General features: G+C 37.2%; 3 protein-coding genes across 6 annotated transcripts; 2 read left to right on the forward strand and 1 right to left on the reverse strand.

The window, feature by feature from the left end:
- The first annotated feature begins 88 nt into the window (after window positions 1–88).
- LOC111252842 (18S rRNA (guanine-N(7))-methyltransferase) lies at window positions 89–2,692 on the forward strand. 2 transcript variants are annotated; one of them, XM_022811375.2, is made up of 5 exons: window positions 89–295; window positions 453–736; window positions 1,057–1,332; window positions 1,627–1,769; window positions 2,464–2,692. In XM_022811375.2, exons 2-5 carry the CDS (start codon window positions 472–474, stop codon window positions 2,602–2,604), a joined length of 825 nt encoding a protein of 274 aa, XP_022667110.1. In that variant the 5' UTR covers window positions 89–295; window positions 453–471; the 3' UTR covers window positions 2,605–2,692. The 2 variants fall into 2 exon arrangements, with proteins under 2 accessions (XP_022667110.1, XP_022667108.1); XM_022811373.2 differs by having other exon boundaries at window positions 90–344.
- A 1,695-nt stretch (window positions 2,693–4,387) lies between these two features.
- On the reverse strand, window positions 4,388–10,192 carry cnir (cornichon-like protein). 3 transcript variants are annotated; one of them, XM_022811390.2, is made up of 6 exons: window positions 9,763–10,192; window positions 8,969–9,022; window positions 7,265–7,333; window positions 6,878–6,993; window positions 6,367–6,507; window positions 4,388–6,108 (listed from the first exon to the last, which is right to left on the reverse strand). In XM_022811390.2, exons 1-6 carry the CDS (start codon window positions 9,835–9,837, stop codon window positions 6,045–6,047), a joined length of 519 nt encoding a protein of 172 aa, XP_022667125.1. In that variant the 5' UTR covers window positions 9,838–10,192; the 3' UTR covers window positions 4,388–6,044. The 3 variants fall into 3 exon arrangements, with proteins under 3 accessions (XP_022667125.1, XP_022667126.1, XP_022667127.1); XM_022811391.2 differs by lacking the exon at window positions 8,969–9,022 and having other exon boundaries at window positions 9,763–10,190; XM_022811392.2 differs by lacking the exon at window positions 9,763–10,192.
- A 116-nt stretch (window positions 10,193–10,308) lies between these two features.
- ATPsynF (ATP synthase, subunit F) lies at window positions 10,309–15,753 on the forward strand. Its single transcript, XM_022811400.2, has 2 exons — window positions 10,309–10,610; window positions 15,352–15,753. The coding sequence occupies exons 1-2, from the start codon at window positions 10,532–10,534 to the stop codon at window positions 15,594–15,596; spliced, it is 324 nt and encodes a 107-aa protein (XP_022667135.1). The 5' UTR covers window positions 10,309–10,531; the 3' UTR covers window positions 15,597–15,753.
- Window positions 15,754–15,959: the final 206 nt, after the last annotated feature.

A 15,959-nucleotide genomic window follows, 5' to 3' on the forward strand; every position in this document is an offset into this window, starting at 1 on the left:
CTATTAATAAAAAAGGCCCCTTTTATAGATGTTTTCCGTAGAAAACATTTGTTTGTCAACAAAGGTGTGATCTGGATCTAAACAACCAAACCGCATGCTTCAATGCGAAACTTTCACACACCACTTCATCTTCACTAGAACTCTTTCTAGTCATAAGATTCTGTTAACTTTAATATGGTTTGCAAGTAAATAAGATATACGTAGGCCAGCTACTGTGATGTAACAATGTATGCCATTTTCCATAGATATTCTGATAATTTACAGTAGATTTCGCAACTGTTGACAGTGGGTTCAGGTGATTATTGATTCGGTGTTGCATATTCATCGTCTTCTGAAAAACTCTTGTTAGTATAAAATGTTTATTATATTTTTATGTGAAATGTTATTGATAATATTTATTTTACTTTGAATTATAGAAAAACTCTACGAAATCCTTTATAATAAATTCACAGTTATCGAAGTTCCGGTGCCATGGCTCATCGTCCGGAAAATCAGGCTCCGCCTGAAGTCTTTTATAATGAACAAGAAGCAGCCAAGTACAGTCGAAACTCCCGAATTATTGGAATTCAAACAGAAATGTCTGAGCGTGCACTTGAACTTCTCGCCCTACCAGAAGAACCCCAGTTTCTACTTGACATTGGTTGCGGATCTGGGCTCAGCGGAGAAGTAATTTGTGATGGGGGTCACTTCTGGGTCGGAATGGACATCAGCAGAGCTATGCTCAATGTTGCAATAGGTGAGCTGTAATATTTATGTGTACATAGACTTTTATATGATTTAAATGTAAAACTGTCTTCTTTCACAAATGGGTATTTGTCGAAATACGAAGAGCCTCACATGTTAGATAAACAAATCGAACCCATGTGTATTATATGAATCCTTTGTGCAGACGTAATGGACGCATCTTTGGCACGATACTTAAGCAGATGTTCACGAGAAGGTTCAATAAACAGTAAAAACGTGTGAGAAAAATGAGTCTTTCTCTGATTTTAAGTAAAAAATCGCGTTTCTATCACTGAAAATGGCTAATGCCAAATGTTTGGTTATGTTTCGCAGAAAGAGATGTTTCAGGCGACCTAACTTTGTGTGACATGGGCGAAGGCGTCCCGTTCCGAGCTGGAACTTTTGACGGGGCCATTTCCATCTCAGCACTACAGTGGTTGTGCAATGTCGACAAAACCTACCACAAGCCAATCAAGCGACTCGCCAAGTTTTTTTCTACCTTATATGCGGCATTGTCCCGGGGTTCACGTGCTGTGTTTCAATTTTACCCGGCCTCCGGTGACCAGGTCGATCTCATTACTCAACAGGCGATGAAGGCTGGCTTTACAGGTTAGTAGGAATTTGCATTGCATTATTTTATGGCGCGTTAAACAGCAGCAGGAGGATAATGTGTATGTTATAGAGGTACACACCTAATGTGTATATGAAATCTGTTATTATGCAGCAAACGACATTTCTGCTATCGTCTAGCTATGTAAATTATAATAATATATACCAGTTCTTTATCGACATAGAATGAATTCCGTTTTAGTGGAACCGGAAAAGTTTACATCCCAAAGCACATGTTTCAAGTGAATAATTAGTAACTCCTATGCTTAACCGAAATTATTTTTTCATTGTTAGGTGGTTTGGTAGTTGACTATCCGAACAGTTCGAAAGCAAAAAAAATATTCTTAGTCCTGTTTACGGGAGGTCCACAGAAACTTCCACTTGCATTGGGGACTGAGCAGGGTGACAATCAAGTGCAGGTCGTAAAACTCGAAAAGGTAATTAGGATACACCATTGCTATATGGATTATGTTCCTTGAAAATGAGTTTTATTTTGAATATGCAGTGATATCTTTTTCGACCTTGATTGAGATAAATTTCTGGGAAATTGATATCGAAAACATTCATTGATTTTTCTATGGGATCTCTGCAAAGTCTTGCTGGGATCTTTGTTGAGCTTGTTTATGGTCATTGTACTTCGCCGGACTACTCAAAGGCAGGTACTTCCGCTGTTCCACTCAGAGTTGTAATAGGCTCAATAAACGGATCTTTGGGCAATAGTACTTCCCACAACTTACTAAAAAGAACCCTTTACGCAGTTAGCTACATTAAATGAATGACGCAAAAATTGTATATATATAGGCTACTTCCTGAATGAATGCTCGCATTTATGCATCCCAGCAATCGCTTCATATATTCAGTGTAGCAGACAATCAGTTAGCCTCAAAATCAGATTTTCTGCACAAGTCATTGTAGAAGTTTAATATATAAGTGGCGTACGAATTGCTGGATCTCATACTTTATGCGCGCGTTGCCATCGTCAGTCTTTATCTGTATACCACCCTAAAAATTACGAGACGTTTTACTTCTAAAGAAAATAAAATCGATGTAGGTAGGTATAGAAAGTTCTTTTTTTACTGTGTGTTACTACAAGCTATCCCGTTTTTAACCGCTTTCCGTGTGAAACTTCAGAATGCGAGACCCTGTGCCAAGAATATGAAATCGAGGCTCGAATGGATTAAAGAGAAGAAAGAACGACGGCGAAGGCAGGGAAAAGAAGCCCGTTTAAATACAAAGTATACGGGAAGACGTCGAGCCGGCCATGGTTTCTGAAGGCATTTTTGCCCTGTCGGAAACTACAGTTGATCTCGTCTCCTTTCTTTGTTGGGTTCCGTTTCGTAATAAAGAAACATGTTGAAAACTTAGGCCTTATAATTGTTTCGCATTAACTGATTAATTAATAGACCATAGATGTATATAGTTCGTCTTTGCGTGGCATTTATCATATACCTGGTAATACTGATTCGTTTCTCTATAGATATTTTTGCTGAACATAATCATACATGTTAAGAATATATTCGGAAATCCACGGCTCAAGATCACCTACATGATATATTTATGTAATAGTTGAAACCTCTTAGCATTGGTATCCCAGCATGTGGCGTGTACAATGTACTACATAGATGGTCAATTTAAAGGAGAAAACATAGACGTTTCGCATATCCAATATTTAAATAAATACAAGTGTATTCTAGTCATGACCAGCACTTTAAATCTCACAAAAGAAGATAACCAGAGGATCTACCAATTATATAATAGTATTGTGAGCGGACCAAAAGTAGGCTTAAAATGAAAACCGAGATGAAAAAAATTAGAACTGACGTAGAAGTGTAGAATAAGTAGCTTGGAAGTTATGCATGAGCAAACAATGTAAACACGTATTGATTACTGAATTGAGTTGAAGATTTCAAAATGATGAGGCCTAACTCTCTTTACTCAGGGACGCGTAGAGACCTGCTTAAATATTTTGAAGCCTTTTTTTTTTTGATAGCAGAGAATGTGTATATATATATGAATAGTGAAAAGCGTTAGAGCTCGTCTTTATAGATCTTATAGTTTCACAATATATAATGCTGTTGTAAAGCTTCGTGCTGTAATCTCTAGTCAGGGCTCGAAGGAAAATAGCCCTATTGTACTATCCTTCGCCGCATGCAAAACAGTAGCCGGCGTTTTCCGTTTTCTGTATGTATACAAATCTCGTCTGCCTAATTACTTATGTAGCCATTCTCTTTTTTCATATTACAGTTCATATTTTCGTGTCTGTCGTAAGTTTCTCCTAAGTTTATTTTTCTCAGTGCCACGATGTAGCGTTTTTAGTTCGTAGTTTTGCTTTGACAGAGTTATGAGCGCATTGTACGTAATATGAACGAGCATTGGGTCTATTGTTAAACTCATTATATGTACTTAACGGCTAAAAATCTCAATTTAGCAATTCATTTGTTAAAATACCAATAGTATTTTGAGATAAAGGCTAACCATCTTACGAGATTAACAATAGCGGGAATTTTTTAACCACTTACGAGTTATTCTTCGATTAATTTTCACGAATGTAAATAAGAATTGTGGTAACGCCATCGTTGTAGAAGGATAAAAACATAGTATCACTTGCAATCAGCGCATGTTTTTTTTGCATACTAATAACTGTGAACCTACTTTTTGTGTAAACTTAAGCCTAACTGTCCCAAATCTGTAACTCGTTTTTCTCTCTTTCCCCTCCTCTCTTGTATTTTCGATTGCTGTCTATATCATTTTCTCATGTTGTTTTGCGTGCAGTATAATTATTCTATACTGCAATAATTTAGCTGTGAACTATTTAGTTCCTTACTGACGTTGCAACTTGAGTAAGATCAGCGAAACAGTATATTGCCGTTACATTATTTTTCTTGTTATGCACTAATTCTATTTGATACGCGCCTGGCACCCTTGGTTTTGTAAATTATGAATCGCTGAGTACTATTGCTTTAAGTTTAGAGCTGACATGCTGTTTAGAAGGAATCACTAAATGGAAAAATATTACGTAAAAACAGCTAATCTGCAAAAAAAAATAACAACATGCTTAAAATGTATGTTTTTATTTACACGTTGTTGACATCGAATTTGTTCCGCTGACTGCATATACAAAATAGGTAGGAGGTTTCCAGAGACGTTCCGTTTATGTAGCGTACTTAAAAATGCCTTCAAACCGAACCAATTGAGATAACGTTTCGTTTCAATAGTGGCGTTACTGGCTTGGAGCGTTGCGGGCTAGTTAATGGTACAATAAGTTAAAGCTTATCTACACATAACCTAAGTCAACTTCTCTGATGGCCGGTCGACGGTCGTAATAACTAGTCACATTTACTGACTATAACAGATAACTACTATAAGTAGTCAGCCATCTGAAAGTAAACTATGTACATATTGCAGCTTTGGTAAGCATTTAAGTACTAATTCATGAAACTAAGTAGAATAAAAAGCCGCGATGTAAGACCATAAAACCTGAAAGGACGTCGTAGATGTTACGAATTGTTTGCTTGGGAGGAAATTCGTAGGCGTAATTGTGAAAGTTTTAACGGAATGTCTGAAATTTCTTTTCTTCAATTAAAATTAGTTTGAAATGCATCAGAACGTCGTTATTAATTCCCCCATTATACTATCATGTAAAAAATAAGGCGCATCCATTGCTGACACTAATAACGAGATATTTACAGCTCAATCTGAAACGCAGCGGCGAGCCAAGAGAAATGAAAAAACAGAACGTTTTTATAATTGATCTTGTAAAATATTTCCGAGCACAGGTTCTGCCTCCGATAGTTTGCCATCTGCAGTCCTTGTTTGCGTTTCATTTTCACATGTTTCAGAAAACGTCGCAATAAAATCGTCATCATGACTCTGACCGAATACTACCACTGTTTGGATAGATCGACAAACAATCAATATCAACATTTGAGTAACATTGAAAAAACAGGCATATTTTTTATGTTCGTCCCTGTAGGCGTACAGAAATTTGACCGAACGATTTACTTTCTCTCGTTTTTGTATGTTTTTTTTCTCGATTCTCTTTTCCGTACACAAGAACTAAATATATAATAGCCAGCTCTATATATCGCTTGTCCTTTCATTACCTATTTCCGTCAGTATTATTTTCCTTTTATCCATTAATTTGTACAGACAACGCACTGCTAAACATTAGCTATTCTGTATCAATGTATAGCGAGATTTTATAAGTCATCGTTGTGCATCAGTCTCGCAGTTGTGACTTCGTCTTGAGTTCAATAAGTAATCATTACATCCAGCTTCGTACAGCCACGGTAGTACCTTTTGAAGCTGACGATTCTCGAAACTTCCATCGAATGACTATCGGAACATACGCAGACTGTGGTTCAAGGGGCAAGGTATTCTCAGAAGTTATTGTACATGTCTTTTTTTTCCGATTAATCTTAGAAGAACTGTGATGAAAAGCAGGGGTTTTTAATCGAGAAAATGGTTCAGCATTAAATATTGCAGCCGAGAACTGTATGTTTTTACGGGGTGCACTTTAACTAAGTCCTGATAAGTGCATCTCACATGTAAACGGTTCAAGAGAGTAAGCTTAGAGTCCTTTATCGTTCATATTGCTATAGAAGACCGTTCGTATCGACCCCTATCATGGCAACAGCCCGGTTCCTTCATAACTAAATCTCATCTTAGGTGTTTTGATTTGCTACGAGTTCCATAATAGAACTGAACGTAATCTAAAATTCTCCTGCAGCCCCAACGGTTCTCGGACTCGTTCTTGTTAGAAGCCCGATGATCATGCTGAAATAGTACCGATACATACGGAGAAGTCAATAAGTGTACTATGTATCTAATTTATCAAAAAAAACAGCGTAAATAAGTTAGCCGAATACTAAAAGAAATTAGCTTCCATTTTGTATGTATCTTACGTCAACTGTTTTTTTTTTAATCATTTGAAACGAAACTATAGTCTCGACTGATTCCAATTTAAAGAGGCAAAATAATTTAAGAAGCTATAATGAGAGGACGCTCTGCGAACAAGATACCGAATGAACTTACCAATAGAGATAGATGAAGAACATAATGAGATAAAAAGCGAGGCGGATCATTGAATCACGCATGTGAAGTTTAAGGCCGCCACGATTGTGAATCTCCGTTGGATCATAGACACCGACATTGCCACCGGGTACTTTTAAAACCCTAGAAAACGACATATTTTAGGAAAAAAACGTACGTTTAACTTACTAAAGGCTTGTACAGTCTCGACAGAAGCTGCAGTTTGATAATATTTAAAGCATCATTTTTAGCGAATTAGAGTGCACGCTTATGCTAGTGGCGCCAGAAGTACCGAAGAATATTGTTCTCTAAAGCCTGTCGCAATAAAGCGTTTCTTCAACGCTAAAAGTACGTACATATAATTTGTTACACAAAAGTTTTTGTATATATGTGCCACTTCCGTGTGGGCTAACAATACGTGCTGTTTCGCATGTAGACAATTAGTTCTTATATGGTTCCACACTCTTCCTTTCAGCAGCAGTGTAGCCTACTGAGAAGCAAAAAGTACTGATACCTGTAAAGCAACCATCCAGTGAGTGGTGCGTTGGCAAGAAAGAGAATCCAATGTCCGTTAATGAGGAGAAGAAATATGGTCAGGAACGCTTGTGCAGTGAGCTCTACCAAGACCCACTGACGAAAAATGAGAAAAAAAGAAGGCTTGTCAATGAAGATACAGATTTTAGTTGTTGATAAATTAGCACACTGAACTGTACTCTAGAAACTGCAAAATGGGGTTTTTAAGAGAGTATTTAAATTCTAACCCAAACACCAATTCGAGAATTTCCTAATAGTTCAGTTGGATTAGGCATTGTGGCCAACTAAAATTGTATGGCTACTCGTTTTAAGCTGAAAGATTGATTATGAAATATTGATGAAGGAAGCATTTGTGAAGATCATTTACCTTGTTAAGTTTTGTGCAACATTCCTGAGCGTTGAGGTAGTCACATTCTAAATCCGAAAGAGTGATCACCTAAAAGATAATTATTTATTATGTGCTGATACACGTACGCAATCAGTAATCTGCCTTTTTAACTAGGTTAGGCAAGTTAGGTGTCGCAGATATAGGATTTCGTAGAGATAATCTTATAGATTAAATGTCAATGGACTACATTTTCCGTTATATAAATAGTGACTATAGAACTACATTTAACTGCAGCATTATAGTCACGTGTCTTTGAGTTAGTTCAATTTAGTGGTTTCCTATAGACGTGGGGCTGCAAAATCGTCATTCAAATTTACAATATTATTCGTTGAATTCAATATCGTTACGCTTTTCTATGAACTGTTTGCCTGTCTCTCAAATGGATGATTGTCTTTTTTACAAGTCAAATACTCTCTAGTATTTCCTACTTTTTCTCTAATCTTACGTAATTATTAACTGACGTTTACTAGCTATTTCTGTAACAAGTTTTCTAAGCACAACCTTTCTGTGTTTTGCAATGGACATTTAACTCGTCGTGTACATTTTAGTGGAAGTTAATTCACAAAATTATATGGTGGGTAACTACATTATCCTTTATTTCACTATATTTCTTAGTTTTTAAAAAGCATTCGCTGACACAAAAGTAAAAAGCTAAATACGCAGAGGCGTTGCTTACCTATTATGAAATATTATTCGCAGTGTCTCATATATATCTTTCATATTACAGAAGGTTGTGTGTCTTTGTATACTGTACTTGTTGTTTGTGTATACAGAAGGTTGTGTATACTTTGTATAGATCTGACTGATCTTTTTTCAATTGATATGTGAATATTCGCATTTTTACATTTTTTTTTTTTAGTAAAGTGCATACCCTGCTAAGTGTATTATGCGAACTTCTACATCGCAGTCTGAGGTTCTTTCATTGAGAATTAAATTTAACTGAATAAAAAAGTTGCAATATCTCCATACCAGTATACTTGCCACGAACCGCTATAATAAGAGTATTGTACAGTCAACGTTCTATGATATTCTGTATGACAAAGTCTTTGGAGAATTTCGCATAAATATGACAAAACAAAAAATATATATGTATATAAATTTTTTTAAGTTTAGCCCTCTCTGTTCGGGCTACTTCAAATGTGTTTTAGATGGGTCGTTCGCATTATTAATAAAAAAAATGAAAGAGATGCGTAGCTATTTTTCGTAACAGAGTGTTAGCGTACGTACCCTCCCGCGACTAATAATAGCGGTTAGTACAAAATATTTTTTAAAAAGCAAATAAACTAATTTACCCCTATAGCTTTTTACCCCCTATAACTCCTAACCGCTGTTCTTAGGTGCCAACTTACGAAGACTAAACTAACTGCAGCGCTGAATGCTTAACAATGCCTTACGAAAAACAGGATTAATTCAAAACGTGTGGATACGTTTGATTGAAAATATTAGGTAATTGAAAAAATTGAAGAAAACTGCAGGACATTTGTAATTTTTGGGTGATATATTGTGGCCAGTCATTTTTGCATCTTCCATTGAGTTAATACCATCGACAAATTCTTCCAAAGAGCGAAACATATGGTAGTTTAATGGGGCAAGGTCCGAACTATATACCGGATGCATTAAAATTTTTCATCCAAGCTCTCTGAATTTTTGCTGGTTAGGTAAATATGTATGTGATCTTTTTACCTGTTGACAGTAGAAGCCTGATTGGGTTGTTTCGCAGCAACTCATGTACGATTCCTTTCCAATAATACCAAACACATCACTTTTTTGGCGTCAATCTGGCTTTTGCCACAGATTGTACAGCGTTTTTTGATTTGGTTTTTTATTATTGTTTATATGTGATTTATTTTTTACCCTACGTGATCGACCGCTTTTGAAATGGCTCAAGTTTATTGCATTCTTGCAGATAAAAATACGAAAGAGTTGATTTTTGCGTCAATTCGTGTGGCACCCAAGCATTTTTTTGTTTCCAGCTTTTTCAAATGCTTCACAGCCGTTTGGTAGTGGGTATTTAGTTTCTTAACGATATCATGTCTACTCACGTGTCAGTCTTCTTGATTTCCCCAGTGAATGAATCAACCTTTCATTAATTCGTCAATCACTAGGAGAAGCATTTTTCACATCGGACGAAAATGAACGCCCGGAACTATATTTGAGCTATTTCTTCCGCTAACACATGGTGACCATGACCGGCGCCCATTTTTTCATAGATCTGGGCGACCTTTGTGCTTTTATTGTTATAGAATTGTAAAATAGAGCGAATTTTTGTAGACGTTTCACTTCGAGGCGTTCTATATTAAATTTAAGTAAAGGCATTCCCACCATTTTAGCACAGTTACTACTGGCAAATCTCACCTTCCAACTAACAGCAACGCCAAGATTTGTGACCTTATAGCCATCTAGTTAGAAAAATCGGCAATGCTGTTTCAACAACCCAATATTTAGAAATTAAGTATAGGCATCGTCATCACACTTACTACGTATACAGTCAGAAACAGAAGTGCTCCTGTGTCGAAGAGACTGAACACAAAAAGTCCCACGTCACCGATCATTCTGGCTTTATCCTTTACAATGATTCGCAATGAGTACTCCCGCAGTGCTTGGCGTTTAGGGACAACTTAGCCGAAGAATAATATTATTATGAAAAGAAGCGAAGCAAAGTTGGAGGTAACGACTATGATTTCATTTTGTTCCGAATCAGCTTTAAATACACTTCCGAAATCGTTTAAAGCCAGATTTGAAGATTTGAAGTCATCTGTACTCGTTCTTAAACCGCAAAAAAGAAGGGGTTTTATAAATTAACTAGTGGCAATTTATTCTTGCTTTATTGTACTATAATTCAGTTAGCTTAAAAATGACAGGGAGTGACTGTCTGCCGAAGGCGCAAGCGGATCGTATTTTGTTTACAAAACAGGGTTTGTTTTTAATGAGTGTGTCTAGTTTTGTGCTTACGACTCAATGAAGTTGTGATTTTTGTCACAAGTTTATATCTATTATCTCGAATGCTCTGTCCCGGCAATAGTTTATCCTAATCTGTATGACAATTGTTCACTGACCTGCAAATGCAAACGATAACGCGCTAATCAGTATAACTGGTCGAATCCCAGACAGGGGTTGCCCAGTAGTTTCGAACCTAAACGACCGCTCGCCACCTCCGGTCACCTTAGCATGTGAGAATCAGCAAATACTGTGGATCAGCGCACGGCCATTCGAGTCGCTTGTAGATAGTAAGAAAAGGGTGTTACAATGGGTTTTGGCGACTATCCTCCCGAATACAACCGGGCTGTGCATGGATCCTATGATCCGGCACGCTACTATGGAAAACGTAAGTGTTTCTAAGTTGAATACGCGACGCAGCAGCTTCTTAGAATATTTTATTAAGAAGCGAGAATACTACAGAAAAGGGCGTTATACTTGAAATGATAGTCTTAAAAACTTTTTAGTTAAAAAACGTCACTGTTGATATTCACGCCGTGTTTGACGTTCTCGCTATTGATTCAAGGAAAAATACGAACATTCACGACTATTCGTAAGGCAAATTCGCCAAACAAGCATAAGACCTCTGTCTCACACTTGGAAAATCAGAGCTGAGTCCCTTGTACAAAAGCCTATTGCTTATTACGCTGTGAATTTTCTCAATTTATTGTGCTATTTACTTCTAGAACATTCCAATCAGTGATCGTGCTAATACTTTCACAGATGGCCAAGTGACCTTATAGAGTTTTCGATTTGTGTCGCTAGCTTTTAAAGGGTCACTTAAGTGTTGTGCCATTCAGTCGTGTTTGAGAAGCATAATCACATTCCCAGAAAAAAATTTAACTACAGTATTAGCTTCAGTATTTCTGAAGCTCATTATAGCACTCATCTATCTGGCTATTGTACTTGTAAGTTGATAAGTGAAATCTCAACCACAATGCAAATGCTCCGAATTTTTTGAAATTATTCTTCTTATTAATTATATAATTCGGTTATATATCTGAATATTCAGCTATTGAATATGACAATTTTCATATCGGCGGTCAGAGTAATAAGAATTAAAACTTGATCTACCAGTGTTATTCCAAATAATGGATATAGGAATGTATGTATGAGACAGTGGCTACATAGGTGACTGCGTTTGTTAACAATGTAACGTTAATTTAAAATTTTAATACTGAAGTTTCAGAATCTTTTCGATGCACACGAGTCTGAAGTTTGGCGCACTTATTTTTTTGACCAAATTCCAAAAATGGGCTTTACGGGACAGTTATGTATTTTTTGTGTATTCCATGTAACTTTTATTTTAGTACAAGTAGAATAACCACTTTGTTTTTCGACCGCAGTTTCGCTTTTTCTAAAGTAACATTTTCGATATCAAACGGAAAGCAGACGTTGGAAAGTTAACACGTTAACTCATATTACGTTTTTTACTCATATAACATATTTGAAAGAAACTGGAATCGGCTTTTTCGTAGAGAGCACCATCAAGGGGAACACTATTGTTAAAACTGAATAATTTTAACATGTTTGAATAAACACGCTATTTTTGATACTGAGGACGATTCACTAAGGGTTCAAATAATGTAAGTAGAATAATGGACAAACTTCTAGAGGCGAGCTCCTTAGTTGCAGTTCATTCAGCAAAGTTATTTAACAACACAATGAAATGATCATATTTTTATAGGGTATTGTCAAGACAGCACAATGTTAGCGATAAAATGTATCAGATTTCTTATAGAAATAACTTAGCGCTGCTTCCTTTTAAGCAGTGCCACCATGCATCAGTTAACTGCTTGTGCAGGAACGACCAAGATTACACCTCTTGTCTTGTTTTGCAGAAAGTGCTGTAGCGGTTAGCTGCTAGTGGCAGTCTCGAAGTCTTGTGTGTAAAATGTTGTGTACATAAAAAAATGTAGTTCAAGACCGTGCAAGAAGCAGCTGTGGCTATCGCGGATAGAGGCATCTTCATTAGGGAGGCAGCGCGGTTCTCTAAGTAAGCTCGCTTCAAAATATATCCGTTTGCGTCGTGCGTTTAAGACATGTCAAGGGGCTATACGAATAACATAGCTCATACACATGAACCATCCAAGGCCATATAATGCTCATAGTGAGGTAAATTACGTATGAATTCGCCGAGCAAACTGAGCATAAACCTCCCGGGCAGTTGGAGCCACAAGTAACGTGCACGGAAGGATTCGATGATGGCTTTCCTTGCGCGACACGATTAACCTCTTTGTTCAAACCCAGAAAAATCCTAGTTACAGTGAGCTTTACTATAGAAGAAATTAGTTTTTTTTTTTCGAGAATCTGAACAGACTTTAGAAATTACCTGTCCTACTGTTCGAAGCGTTTTTAATCTAGGCTAGCCGTTTCTTCATACGGTAATAGATCCTTCAAAAGTGACTGCCTAAAGTAACAAGACTAGTTGCTCAAAGGTCATCCAAAAAACGCAAATTCCTGGTTACAATGCGCACTTTCGTGTTCCCAAATGAAAACGCAGTTTATGGTATATTATGAAAAATAATATACTGATAGGTGTACCCGTTGAAGCCAGGATTTTGCAAAAATGCCCCGATAAACCACAAGGGATGTTCAAAGACTGTCTTCGGCCATTTATCGCGACCATTCGCGTTTACTCACAGAAGCCATACCTGTAAAATATGGATAATCGCGAGACTCACATAAAGTTAGATGCGATCAGTTAGGCTTTGGAGGGCGGCAGTCACATCCACACTTTCCACATTATTCAAATAAGTTAAAACTCCTAGATATCTTTGGATAGTTCAGAACTCGACTTCCTATAGCCTAATAGTATTTTATTACAATTCATAGTAAAGAAAATACAATAATTGGATTAGTCCAAACTGCGTGTTAAGAATCGTTTACGATAAAAAATATCATTAAAGACTTCGATAACACAAGTATCTTCTTAGTAAATAAAAACATATGCACAGAAGATGTTTTTCTTCTTTTAGCGGCACAAACTGACAATCAATCGGGGCTGTCATTCCAGCAAGACAGTTGCTTCTTCTTTGAAACAAAAATTCTGTTGCGGGTAGGCCCGCTACCTATGCCACCCTATCGAAAGGAACAATAGGCAAAGATTAAACCTGATCTGTTATTCTCACAAAACAATATTAATAGATTTTTCTTTTAAATACCGGCTTATTCGCTTTATCTGTGTCCCGGAATCAATCATTACACTACTACATCATTACATTATGGGTGGATGTTGAAACTGAACAAAAACTAGTTGGATTAAATATATAATTTTCAAATACGTGTTGGAAATACAGTTTCTTACACAATAGTCCCAGCGTTGTAGCAGCTTTTGCCAGTAATTTTTTTCCCTATGACTCCTGGAAGTAAATTGGGAGCGGGATATACTTGACCGCCAGTTGCCTTTTTAGGGCATGGAAAGCCTCGTAATCAGAGGATTGGAAGAATAAGTTGACCCTTCCAGAATATTCCTTTGCTCAATTCAGGAAGTATTGTAGCCATGGTGATGAGGTCTAGCGCTGTCATCAAGTAATCAGACTGCATCCGTTCGATCGCCCTGTCAACTACCCATGAGACCCTTGAGGGGCTAGGGATGGCGGGCTGTATTCATTCATTTTATGGTAGCATATGTACCTGATGTCGACTGCACGTACTATCATCACCTTATCTCCGAATTTACTGGACACTGTTAGTGACCTTGATTCCTCTCGGAGGTGATGCCGTTCGCCAACTTGGTCTTTCCGGCTGGCGGTGGGGATCGAGACATGCCTTGTCTATGGCGGCCGTATATCACGGAGGGTTTTTTGCTGATGAAAGCTCTGCAAATTGCACATGGAGAGCATCATACGCATTTCTAACTGGCCTGAATTCGATTTATGGTTACGAGAGATCCATTTTTTACTCATTTTCCTCATTTTCAGCACTTGGGTTATAAATTTATAACCGATTACATGGGAAACGCAAATGTAGCCGACAGAACCCTTATTCAAGTTCTGCCTTCGCAGAAAGCCTCTTTGATCGCGGCAATGTATTTTTGTCCCTCAAATCCAGACAACTGGTAGCCTTCATTGGTCGTCAATACTCATTGTTTGTTTGAAACATCTGGACATCTTTGCTTACAATCTTTTCAGTACTATCAGTACCAATCTTCAATAAGTTCTCGTGGCACCCTGACCTTTAAGAAACAAGAGCTTGATTATAGAGCGTTGACTTTCGAAACTAAAGTTTCGTGTTTTGGAAAAACTAATTTGTGCTAGAATACTCAACCGGTTTACTCCAATTACTCATAAGTTTATAGAAGACTGAAGAATTTGTCAGCGGAACATAATTTGCTAGCCGCGTGTAATTCAAAAGCTGCATAAAAGCTTGCTGGATGCGTTTTAAGAGATTTTTCGGGAAATAGGCCTATACGCCCCTATTTATAGATTTCGCTTTCGTACCACCTGCCGTTTTATAATAGTAGTTATATAAACGTTTTTTTACGTTAAAGTTAACAGAACTCTCGCAAATTTGGGCTCTTCAGAAATCTAGCACCCTTATATGATGGAACGAATCGATGCTACTGCATGAGTGCAGAGTCTGTTTACTCCTGGTGCTGGGTAAATTGAGATAGTCTATTCCTTCAGTTCAAATTGGAATCGCACTCTAAGGAAAGCTTTAGTGCGCGTAGTAGTCACCAATTATCCGGTAATATCAAACTTCATTGATATCCGACAATAACAAGGCGATAATGGCGCGAAGAGCGGTTCTAATGATAAGGGCTAATGAAAAATGTTGAGTTGTTCCTGAACGTCGTTATAAATAGACACACATAATGCTATCTGTGCGGATATAATAATGCAATTAATACAACCTTTATTTTAGAGCAGAAATATTGCAAATTTATTAATAATCAGCTTTCCTTTTCGCCATAACCTGACTTGGCAAGTACTTTTATGATGTAGACATGCTTCACCATTTTTATCCCGGACCATTTACAAAAACTGTATATTTTTAGTACAACATCTAGTTTAAACTCTTTTTCGAAAAAGAAGTCATATTCTCGTTACTAGGAAATTTATTGTATGTTACGCTGGTGTTTCTTACAGCTGATACACCCCTAAGCGAAGTACGCCTGTCGGAGCTATGGGCATGGCTGGGCCGCCGCAATAAGAGTCCCCAAGCGATGGTTGCTGCTATTTCTCGCGCTCACTGGAGGTGGATGCATAAGTACGTCCATCCAAAGTACTCAAACTTTACTCCTATCGGACAAATGTTTGTGGTCAGTTCGCTGTTTTTCTACTATCTCAACTACTCTAAACTGAAGCTTCACAGGAAATACAAGTACCATTGAAAAACTTCATCTATTAAAGATTGGGCAAAGCGAATGCCAGTTCAAATTTTATGAAAAACACAATAGTAATAGCGAATACGACCTAACAGCTGTAATGGAAAGGAATAATTGTAAGATGTGAAACAATAAAACAGCATTACATACGTAAAGAAACATACGTCGTAGTGTTATTGCGTGTTTGTTTAAGCTGAAATCTTTTAACTAATCGTATAGAATAAAACCTTCGAGTAAACGCATATAGGAGAGCTTTAAGAGCTATTATTAGTAGCTATTACTGCTTAAATTAGCTCCCTAATTCAGAAGAAAAACTAGACGTCAGTGATATCAGCGCCTATAAAATGTATCCGCGTTATAATGAACAAT

Source organism: Varroa destructor, unplaced genomic scaffold (assembly GCF_002443255.2).
Source record: "Varroa destructor unplaced genomic scaffold, Vdes_3.0 BEIS01000006.1, whole genome shotgun sequence".
Taxonomy (NCBI): Eukaryota; Metazoa; Arthropoda; class Arachnida; order Mesostigmata; family Varroidae; genus Varroa; species Varroa destructor.

Bases quoted from the DNA above. Each gene is read 5' to 3' on its own strand.
- cnir (XM_022811390.2), bottom strand. From the start codon at position 9,837: ATGATCGGTGACGTGGGACTTTTTGTGTTCAGTCTCTTCGACACAGGA. The intron at 9,023-9,762 runs GTAAGTGTGATG...ATTATTGGAAAG, and splicing joins TGTTTCTGACTGTATACGTA to GAATCGTACATGAGTTGCTG. The intron at 7,334-8,968 runs GTAAAAAGATCA...ATTATCTTTTAG, and splicing joins CAGGCTTCTACTGTCAACAG to GTGATCACTCTTTCGGATTT.
- ATPsynF (XM_022811400.2), top strand. From the start codon at position 10,532: ATGGGTTTTGGCGACTATCCTCCCGAATACAACCGGGCTGTGCATGGA. The intron at 10,611-15,351 runs GTAAGTGTTTCT...TGTTTCTTACAG, and splicing joins GGCACGCTACTATGGAAAAC to CTGATACACCCCTAAGCGAA.
- LOC111252842 (XM_022811375.2), top strand. From the start codon at position 472: ATGGCTCATCGTCCGGAAAATCAGGCTCCGCCTGAAGTCTTTTATAAT. The intron at 737-1,056 runs GTGAGCTGTAAT...TATGTTTCGCAG, and splicing joins TATGCTCAATGTTGCAATAG to AAAGAGATGTTTCAGGCGAC. The intron at 1,333-1,626 runs GTTAGTAGGAAT...TTTCATTGTTAG, and splicing joins GATGAAGGCTGGCTTTACAG to GTGGTTTGGTAGTTGACTAT.